The following is an 11,625-nucleotide window of genomic DNA, read 5'->3' on the forward strand; positions in this document are numbered from 1 at the left end:
CGGCCACATTCTCACCACCGGGAGAAGGGTGGGTGAGAATTAGTTATGCCCGCAAGTGCAAAACCCCGTGTTTGGCCCAGTACCGAAAGGGTGCGTGCGGTCCGAATCTTAGTGAGCGCACCCGATCGCACCACACCCCACCCTTTTTGAGCTTAGGAACACACTAAGGTGTACAACTCACGCGAGTGCTCTCGCTCGCGCTCCCCGTCCACTGGAAAATCCCCGGTAGGGGAAGACAATGCCTGCGCCCGTACAGTGGTGGCGAACCAACGGCACAGCATCCGATGCTACTACTAAGAGCCCGCAACCAAGCGCGAGAGCGCGAGCGATCGATCTGCACGGAGAGTGAGAGTGATCAGTCAGCTACAGGCGAGCATTGTCAGTCCCACCCCCAGCATCGTGCGATCCCTCCAGAGTGGTGATTATGCTGCGAATCCACAACGGCAGCAGCAAGAAAAAAAGGTCACACCACCGGCTTCTTCCCGCACGGAGCTCAACCGAATGCCGATCTACGGCTGCATCTTCACTTGCTTGTCGATCCCGGCACTGGACAGAATGTACTGTGCTTCGGTAGTAGCGTAGCGAGCGGCCGGATCCTGAGAGTTGTTGGACTAAACTCACCACAAATAGCGCACGCTGTAGAAACTCATTTACCTTGCGCTAAGGATTAAATCACTACCGTGGAGTGTCGCCGCAGTATCACCATCTTATCGGCTTATCGGTCCGGTTCGATCGTACGGGCGTTGATCATCCCCTCGTAGGGGGTGACATTTCGACTTCATTAGACTACGTCGTGCTGTGAGTGCTTTGGCCGCATCTAATTTATGGATCGGATTGGTTCAATTTTCAAGGTGCCGTTGACCACGCCTCGGTCGCCTGTTGTATGACACCGGTTTGTACCGTGGTCAATCTGTCATTCGCACCTTGCTGGATGCTAGCCAACGGTGTAGTAGACGCAACCGGAATCTCCGCCACTAATCGATGACTGATTAGAATTAACTACCATTTGTGACAGTGTGGTTCGTTCATTTATCAAGCCACTAAACTGTAGCTTAAAGCGTGTCAAACGTGAAGGATTGAGATGCTGCAGGAAGACTTTATGCGGCATTAACAGTAGAATTTAAATGAAGATATAGCAATACAACAGGTATAAATGTAAAATAAAACATAAAAAAACGATATGAAATGGAATTAAAATGTTTGGAGATTGGCGATTGAGGTGGCAATGTTTACAAACAATTAATAAATTACTATGCATCTTGAACATCCAACAAAGTGCTACTGAATATTACACTAACATTAAGTGAAGTTAAATTTGATTAGTTCAATCTATTAATACCAGTGGGGACAGCAAAAAAATCGGAACTATCTGCCCTGCAAAACAAAAAGTATTCACAAACTCTGATCAATTTAAAGCCCATTTGCTGATCGTCTAAAAATAGCCACACATTAACCTTAACGGAACGCATGCTTCGTTTTCGTCTAAGATTTGATTACCGTTTTTTTTTTGGTTTTTATTCAATAGAAAATGCACCTTCGCCTTGATTCTGCGGCATTAAAAATGTGCCAGACAGTCTTTCGAAAACCTCGTTCACACTCTCGTTGCTCTCGGGTGGAAATACCCAGATAAAGCCATTCATCGATCGGTCCTGGTAATGATGCGAAATTCCGACGGATGCGCTTGTTTGCAGAAGGGGACTGGGTAATCGATTGTGTTGAGCTACGATCGTGTCAACCCCGGTTTGGTGAGCCGTATTCGTAATTTGTCAACTTAATTTTCATTTAACGTTCGATTGCATGCGGCATCATGTTTCAGTTGGGAAAGCAGTTTTTTTCGACAGCAAACGAATGAAAGAGACACAGCTATGGGTGTATGGTGGAATTTGCGAAAAAGAAAGAAATTATGAGGACCTTGAATTTACTAAAAAAAGCACAGGCGATAAGTTGTTAATCATTTTAAAATGCTTAACAATTGAAAAGGGAATATAGCTTGTGTTGAATATAAAGTTAAAATTTTATTTCAACAAATTTTTCAAAAATTATTGTGATTTTTGCAGTAAAATATGCATAATTTATCTAGCTATGTTATTTATTATAACATTTTTATGAAACTATAGGGCAGTTTCACAATTATTATATGTTTAGTATCTTAAGTAACTTTTGTTTTTAATTCTCTTAATAACGAAGTGAATAGATTGCAATAGTTAACTAGTTTACCTAGCATTTAGTAATTAAATATTCTTTTGTTTATATGACACTTTAAATTTCATTTACAGATGATAACACGATCAGCAATGGCCAATGGCTAGATATCTGTAACTTGAAGTTCCTGTTTCGGAATAGTCTAAAATCCTTGGATACCATGGTGTCCTGTCCAAATGAGACCCTGAGTGTATTAGATCACATGCTAAGATATGCTATAACTAAGAACACATATCCATTCGAGGCGGCCTGGTGGTATAATGGGAGCGACGTCGGTCTTCACACGACAGGCTCGGTCCAAAATCCCATTCGTACCAATCCCCCCGTACGCGGGACTGACCATCCGGCTACTGGTAAATATAGTCAAGTAAGCCAGGTTTACTTACTAGATCTAGTAGACCTCTCTTGAGGATGTTTCGCCGAAAAAAAAATCATATGTAGATAAACTATTATTAAACGTCAAACATCTCTGGTACTAAGAAAAAGTTGACTTAATAATGACACGAAACTGTGTGCTTGAATCATGCAGGAATACAATATTGCATGCTTCATGTGCTTTCTTAAGACAACATCAGACAACAACAGATCATTTTATGTTGTTTGCCAACTTAAAATTCCTTTATCAACACCTCCTATGACCATTGCACCATATCAAATGAGTTATACTATTTTTAAAACATTTCTACGAACTGATCATACCGTTCGGCGAAATATGACTTGATTTCCATCTCATCTACATTGCTAATCCAGAACCGATAAACCTGATCAATGTTGTGCTATTGATGATCGTCGTTTTTCTTGTTTTTGTTGTTCACTTTTGCAGTTGCATTTATGTTTCATCGAGCGAACACGTGCCACGATGCTAAGGTTTCTAGCGCAAGGTCATCCGTTTTGGCGTGGCCGTACGAGTCCCCAGCAGATCTGGTCTGCCATCTGCTTTGCTTTCTGTGTCTGTGTTTTTTTTTTGCATGGGATGAGATCAACGAACCGTGATTGCGTGACTTTGCTCACATTTTATCGTAATGCCATTCGGCAGGGAAAGGATGTGCCCGTACTGCTGCTACTTCCTGTTACCTTTATCGGAGTCAATCAAAATCAATCACCCCTTTGCGATCCGGATGGAAGCGTGACACGTCAGGAACAATTTTCCACTCAACCGCAAGGCTTCCGGAGAACAGGACACCCAACTGGACGCGTCACGGCAAGGTCATCCGGTTTGCAGGACAACCAATCACCAGTTGGGGTGCACCGATTGCCTTCCTTTTTTTTCGTGCGATGCAGCAAACACTTTGCTTTGGTTAACCATTTCGCTAACACGCTTTTTTCGCAATGCATCTCGGATCTCGGATGTTTGCACAACTGGCACACGGGTTTGGGATAACGTTTTGCAAGCGTTCGGTGCCAAACGAACACGGGCATCATGCTAAATGGTATGTCGGGTTGCGTTTTCGACACTGCCGAACAGCCAACGCGTTAGACGTTGTTGTCTTTGGACGCACCATTCTCGCACGGCTCTCGCGGCATTGTGTGGGCGCTTTCTTTTGGTTGAATATTCATAACCGTCCGTCCTGCCGCTGGTTGCGCAGGGCAATAAAAGCTCGCCATTCCGACTAGAAGATTTTGGTTATGATTTGTTTCTTTGTTTTTTTTAGCCCCGAACAAACCATCTTCATACTCGTCTGACCAGCATAACAACGATATACGGATATGTTTTATCGACGAGCAAGTGCGGGCGAGGTTGCTTATGCCCGGCTGGTGGCTTTTGGTGGCAAAGCGAACCGCAAACACGCAATCGCCGTTGTTTGATGAATTACAATTTGGCGCCGGTTATGTCGCATGGGAAGCCGACAATAATGTTTGATAAATATTGGCATTTTGCCAGCGGGAGCTTTTCTCCTGCCGGCGGTGTAGCGATGATTGATGCAGTCCTTGACAGACAATTTAGCATGCCTGTTTGGGAGGATGTTGAACTTCAAGCAAAAAGGGATCTAACATAATCAGTACATAAGAGTTCATGTTTCGCTCCCCAGCCAAACAACTGATGTTTGTTTGATTTTATTTGTTTGAATTGGGGTTTTATTAGTTTAATAAACACTCAACAAATCGATAATCAATGCTAAGGTTTACTACTAAATTGGACTTGACTTTCGCTACTCAAAACAACTGTCATGACGAACCAAGCTGGGACAAACTTATTTAACACCGGAACGGCCCGGTGGCATGATGGTAGCGGTGCAGGTTTTCACCCGAACGGACCGGACCAAAATCTCATCCGGACCAATCCCACGTTGCATGGACTGATTATCCAGCAGGCGTGGGAAAATAAGTCTAGTAAGCCAGAAATGGGGCCAGACATGATCTAGTAGGTCGTTACGTCTCCAAGCAAAGAGAGATAGTTGCAGTGTCTCTGAGATATGGACTCTGTCTGAAACTGAGGACAACTTAGATCGAAGATTTTTGATCTCGTATGTGTGTAAGGACAATGGAGGAGCCCTTTCAATGACGAGCACTACGAGCTGTACGGCGAACTCACTGTCGTACAGCGGATGAGACTCGCCAGGCTCCATTGGGACTGGTCACGTCATGAGAATTACACCTGAGTAGTCCGGTGTCCGTAAAGTCCTTTAAGGTCGTACACATCGACAGAGTAGGCGTGGAAGACCGAAATTGAGATGGAGTGTTGGCGTTGATGCGTCCGTCAGAAAGGTCGGAATAATACGTGCTGATTACGGCCTTCGATCGTGAGCGATTTAGAGGACTCCAGCAGCAGAATTGTAGCAAAGGTAGGCTTGTAAAAATGGATCATTAGAGCCGCATAGCGTCCTTCTTGCCGGAATGAAAATAAATTCACACTACTTTGCAGCGGAATTCTGGTTAGTAAGGCAAGAGAATCAATCTCATTCCGAAGCAAACCACTATTAAGTAATGCTTGAGAGGCAGAGCAACGATCCTGAAGGGTCATTAAACCTAGCATACGACACCGAACAGCATAAGCGATTGATTTTGAAATGGTTCAAAACATTTTCTATCGCCTTCTGCTACTCTGTCGTGCATCGTTGTCCATCTTTCAATTTCAACGTAATTGGAGAAGCCAGATCATGCTCCATCGACCCAAAACAGATAGTAATCCGAAGGAGTAACGTCCAGGGGAGTGGTACATTGGCAGATTATATTCCATCAAATTGTCAAAACAATATTGTTTCCATTTTCACTTTTTAGGCAGTAAAACCAAGCTGTATATAGAAAGATATGACATAACCTTATTCAATTCTTTCGCGACTACATTCTCGGATTTTATTTGCATAACTTTAGGTACTATAAGGAATCTAAAAATATCGGGTTATGCTGTTAATACCAAACCGTAACGCTGCAATGAGTTCATTGGACAGACGTTTAACTGTGACCTAAAAGGATAAAGCCTATCCAGGACACTGGACAATGCGCAGAGGTCAATTCAGCAGAGGTCACCTTCCACGAATAGGGCTAGACAGTGGAAACAATTCTGGAGCTGCGAGCCACACACTCCAAATGAGGTTTTAGACACATGAAAAAGGCGTTATCGTATGAACTTCGTTAACATATTCTTAATCAATATCCAAGCAAGATCCCGATTTGCTATAAGCATTCTGTAAAGTTTAACGATGGATGTCTTATTTCGGAACCTTCACTATACTTTTCTGCTGAGGATTGAAGCCAACTTGTATCGTTCTTTCCAGATTAAAAACATCAATATATTTATACAATTGATCACTGGCAAGAAACGAGAAGTAGAGTAACTTAACACGTATTCTTGAGATATTTCTGCCCAATGATAGATCATTTTCCTCCGATCTGATCTGTTTGTTCACTGTTCAATTTTTAAACAACAGCAATCTCCTTATGAATGAATGGCTCTTTCTCGGTCAGATGCACGTTTGCTCGCGAAGCATCCTTCCACTTGAACTATTCCAACGCGACTGCCTTATTTTCCATAGAAACTGTCGCTATTTGTATCTCTGCCGTGATATCAGCTAATAGAGAAGATAGTAGATAAGCTCAAACACATCCCCACGCATCTCTTCTTCGGCACGAAAGCACGATACAGACAGACTGTGACAGTGAATGATCAGGTGGATCCCGGCCATCATGTTGTGAAATAGATTTCACTATTTTGCCTTAAACAATCTCGAGACATTTCGGCAACCTTGCGGACAGCCGTGTAGCAAGCGCATCGGGTATGTTAAATAGTGCTACGACATTTAACTCAATTCGTTGAACTCTAGTTTTGATTCTATCCCGTAGCTATACGCATCCAGTTTTACTGCTCTACAAGGCATCTTATCAAAACTAATTTTGTTTCGACGCTGGTGTTTTTAGCCAAAGTGCCAAATGTCAAAGGTGTGTCATCAGCAGGGAATGCTAATTTTCGCGATAAGCACATTTTTTTGACAATAAAATAAAGGCATTTTAAAATACACTCCATAATGGATAGAACTGTCGAGTTGTGTCGTTCTAAAAATACGAGTTGCTGTAACAAATACGCAATAATGTTTTTTTATTGTGTGAAAAGTTTACGAGCAGCTCCTTTAATGCCTCTGGAAATGCTTCTCATTTGATGTATTTTACAATCCTTGCTGATCAAACGTATCCCCGCAGGAACAAACCCAATCAGTGCTCGCACTAGTTCCACCCGATGCCTATAAATTTAAACGAACGCATAAATTTAGAACCATTTGCAAGCATCCGGTTCGGAGCCGGTGCGAAACTCGGCTAGTCCTGCGTCCCAAAGCACAATCCTGATATATATTTTTGTCCCCACTTGCACGCTTGTACGGCACACGGGTTCTAAAACCACGGCGGTTCTGACGGTACCCACAGGTAGCGAATCCGGAACCGCAGGTCTCACAAATTCCATGCATTTAATTTTGGAAAATATATGTATAGCAAATCAAAGAAGCACAATACGATAAGAGACGATCAAAACAAGGCTATAACCAGTTCACCTCTTCAACTTTTTGGCCATTGAAGTTGTGCGCTTGATGGGAGAGTTTTAGAACCAAGCAAACACAAAAAAAGGACCAGCCAGTTCTTCTGTCCGGTTGGCTTTACGGGAGGGGATAAATATCAAAAGGTCAATAGGATTCACCCAATGGGTAGCTTCCTACCGAGCTTCTTGTGGGAAGCTGCGGCTGAGACATAAAACTGGTACGACCTACCCGTGCCCCAACCGATCGAGTTTTATGAATGCAGAACGGAAATTTAGAGTAAAGTTAACAGCAAAGGGGCATGTTTTTCCAAGTGATACCGAAACAGCTTCATTGTTGCATCATTCGATTGCTTAATTGCCGCGGAGCGCTGTTAATGGAAATATATTATTTAAAATATAATTCCAGCTAGGCTTCTTCCGTCTTTGAAGGTACACTGCTCTGCAACAGTCACGGTGATAAACATCTTCGCCCAATTTTCGTCTCATCTTCGTTGACATCAATCAAATTGGTGGAAGAATATCCTTGACTTTTTACTAACCCCTTTCAGCGTGCTTTTTTATAGTATGTGTTTTGGGGCGGTGAAACAATATTGGACCTGGCTTCTTCTAGGCCTCCCTTATACTGGCGTCCATTCGGTTTTCCAGCGCAATCATGTCACCCGCGACCAATTTCCTACCACCAACGTTCAGAACCCGTCCGGCACATAATGTACTATCGCCGCCTAGGCCCGTAGCTTTGACCGGCTGTCGGTCGGGTCGATTCGCGAACTTTATCATGTGTCCACCACCGTTCCTCGCCAACAAACCAGGGAACCAGTTTCACTTTCCGTCGCATCGAAATCACCTGAATGTTTCGCGTCTATCGCGATCGGTTTTTTTTTCAATGCTTGTTTCTGACGAGATTTTTTAATGTCCGATTCTGTTTTTGTTTCTCTCCACCCCGGTGCTTAGATTTCGGCACACCAATATGCGGACTCTTTCTAGCAGTTTGTTCAGCCAAAGTTCAGCCTGTATTTTGCAAAAATTTCTTTCACCCATGTGTGAGCACCCGACGCCGATGCCGTCTTCCTGTCGAAGGTCACCTGATGTGTTAAGCGATGATAGCAGATGGATCTTCGGGCGAAAGACCGCGAACAGTCCAACCACTTCGCTGCCCACCCATCAGAAGCGACCAGCGCGGGTCCATGTGTGTGTGTGTGTGTGTGCAAAAAAAAAGTTTTGGTTCCATATTCAAATGAGCCAAAAAACCGAACCGAAATGGTTTGAGCAAGAATTCGGACCACTATCAGCGTTGAGCACCCTAACCCGTGCGTGGATGGAGACATCTTCGGGGCAGTAAAACTGGACTGCACTATCGGCCGCTCGGCACGGTATAAATATGTCCACACAAAGGATTCTCTGAACTAGTCTCAGTTCTGTGTAGCAAGGTGTAGCTAGTAGTCTTATGGTTTCCGTCCCCGTATGAGGATAACAATCCGCCAGGAGTGCAATAGAAGTTAGCTGGACTTTATCGTTGCGTGCCGGGAGAAGATGGAAAACAAGGTACGGAGAGCGTTATACCAGGCAGGCTAAAAACAGTGCTTTCCAACAGTGTCCGACAGTGATTGTGGTGCCCTGTACGAATGGAATGGATAAACGAATGTGTTTCTACTTTTATTGTCTCTCCTGTAGGTCGTTTTCCTACTCTTCCTGGGGGCACTATTATGCGCCTCGTGGACGGAAGCTTTACCGGATGAAAGCTTCCTGATCACATCAGTGAATAAGCAGAACTTGTTGAAGGCATTGCTGCAGCAAGAATCGACCACTTCCGACATTGGCCGCCGTGGATCGGGTCAAAAGGATGCAGATGGATACCATTACGATCGCCCGCATGACCCGCTGTGTCTGGTAACTGATGGGCCACACTGTCAGCCAACGAAACCCGACAATGGCTACCTGCCACCCTGCTCACCAGGCGTTCACGGACCGAACTGTGAGCCTGCCGCACCTGTCTGTCCCCAGGGTGGAGTTCCTCCGCACTGTTGCACCAACGGAGGAAACGGACCGAACTGTGTACTTCCCGAAGTTCCACCTTTGCCGCCGATACACGTACATGGCCACAGTGGAGCTCCGATTGTGCAGGTGCAGACGTTCGTTTACGGAGCCTGCACGAATGGTGGCACTGGACCTCACTGCTGTACAAATGGAGCGAACACACCGGACTGCGTTCTAACTGCACCTCCGATCGTCATTCCGCCACCACCACAGCCACCGCCAACGAGGCCACCACCGCCACCACCACCACCGCCAACGACACGACCTCCTCCACCTCCGACCACCACTCGTCCTAGACCACCACCAACTACCACTAGGCCGCGTCCTCCGCCAACAACAACGCGTCCGAAACCACCTCCGACGACGACTCGTCCGAGACCTCCGCCCACTACGACGCGTCCTAAGCCACCTCCGACGACGACTCGTCCGAGACCTCCGCCAACTACGACGCGTCCTAAGCCACCGCCGACGACGACTCGTCCGAGACCACCGCCAACTACGACGCGTCCTAAGCCACCGCCGACGACGACTCGTCCAAGACCTCCGCCAACTACCACGCGTCCAAAGCCACCTCCGACGACGACTCGTCCAAGACCTCCGCCAACAACTACGAAGCCACGTCCACCTCCAACTACGACGCGTCCTAAGCCACCTCCGACGACAACTCGTCCGAGACCTCCGCCAACTACGACACGTCCAAAGCCACCTCCGACGACGACTCGTCCGAGACCTCCACCGACTACGACGCGTCCTAAGCCACCTCCGACGACAACTCGTCCGAGACCTCCGCCAACCACTACGAAGCCACGTCCACCACCAACAACTACTCGTCCTAAGCCACCGCCAACTACTACTAGACCTAAGCCACCACCTACTACTACGAGACCTCGCCCTCCGCCAACAACGACCCGCCCAAGACCGCCACCAACAACTACTCGTCCAAAGCCGCCACCGACAACCACGCGTCCAAAGCCGACCACAACGAGGCCACGACCTCCACCTACCACTACACGCCCTAGACCACCACCAACGACCAGACCACCGCCGCCACCACCGCCACCAACGACTCCCTATCCGATTATTCCCGTGACGCAACCATCGGTAGTGTACCTTGGCTGTCCGAACGGAGGCGTTGGCCCGTACTGCTGCACAAACGGCGGTGTTGGACCGAACTGTGAGGTACCACAAATTCCAGAACTCCAAGCGTGCGATAACGGAGGTCAACCACCGTTCTGCTGCACAAACGGAGGAGTCGGACCGTACTGCGTGGAGATTCAGCAAGCGATCGAGGTCCGTCCACCAACGACTGTCATCTACACAGACCCGGTCTACCAACCGATTAGTACGGTCGTGGTGCCCCAGGGAAATCGTCCTAGCGGACAGGCGCCTTTGCCACAGCAACCGTTCTTCCCGCAACAACAACCGCAATATCAGCAACAACCGCAATATCAGCAACAACCGCAATTCCAGCCACAGCGACCCACTAACGCACCCAGCTACGGTTACCGACCACCAACGGTGACCATTGTGCCTAGCTCTACAGCAGCACCGTTCTTTGCCGGGCCACGCGTGGACGCAGGTGGACAATCGCCGGCAAATGGATTTGTACAACCCATTACACCACGTCCGCCACCGGCTCCGCAACCGCCAAGGCCACAATCTCCACCCAGAAACCAGAACACTCAGACAAGGCAGCCACCCCAGCCACAAACGCCACGACCGCAAGCAACTCCAGCACCAGCTAGACAACAACCCTCGGCTCGACCGCAGGCACCAGCACCCCAGCGACAGAATGCCGGAAGCGGTGGCTTTAACAAAGATTTCTCCAACAAGACACCGGTAAAGCCGGCTTCCGTTGCCGGAGCAGGACAATGCGAAGGATCTAACTGTGAGCATGGCTTCTACTACAAACTCGGCGATCAGGCAGTCATATTTTAGACACTAGGAAAACATTCCGTATGCAGTAAGATGGGTACATGTAAATAAACGAATGGTGGTTCCGCCGTGCTTGATGGGACAACAATATTTTTTTGAGGTTTTTTTCTGTGCTTTTACCGGTTATCCGATCGGCATTTCGAGCTGCTCAAAACTGCATTTCTATCTGGTCATCGAATGGCGCAACTGTTATAAAAAGGCTCGGTTAGGCAACGGACTGCTTGATGCGGCAACACATTCACTACGTCATGTATTCTTCTCTTTGTTGCCGGAGTGTAAAGGTCGCACTAAACATCTCGGATCATTCATCCCTCGCGGCACCACGTTAGGTCGATAATTTGTGACCCATTACCACGCTAGACAGAGTGCCATCAACAACAACGACTTCTCCATAAAGCCGAGCTTTTGTGCTACTCACGAGCCTTATCTGTATCGGTGCTATATCGATTTGTGGTACTCTCCCCGGTAAAGTGACGCGGAACGTGACG

General features: G+C 46.8%; 1 protein-coding gene across 1 annotated transcript; it reads left to right on the forward strand.

The window, feature by feature from the left end:
- Nucleotides 1-8,698: 8,698 nt before the first annotated feature.
- LOC128304703 (basic proline-rich protein-like) lies at nt 8,699-11,140 on the forward strand. Its single transcript, XM_053041915.1, has 2 exons — nt 8,699-8,710; nt 8,840-11,140. Exons 1-2 carry the CDS (start codon nt 8,699-8,701, stop codon nt 11,138-11,140), a joined length of 2,313 nt encoding a protein of 770 aa, XP_052897875.1.
- The last annotated feature ends 485 nt before the right edge of the window (nt 11,141-11,625 follow it).

Source organism: Anopheles moucheti, chromosome 3 (genome assembly GCF_943734755.1).
Source record: "Anopheles moucheti chromosome 3, idAnoMoucSN_F20_07, whole genome shotgun sequence".
Lineage (NCBI taxonomy): Eukaryota > Metazoa > Arthropoda > Insecta > Diptera > Culicidae > Anopheles > Anopheles moucheti.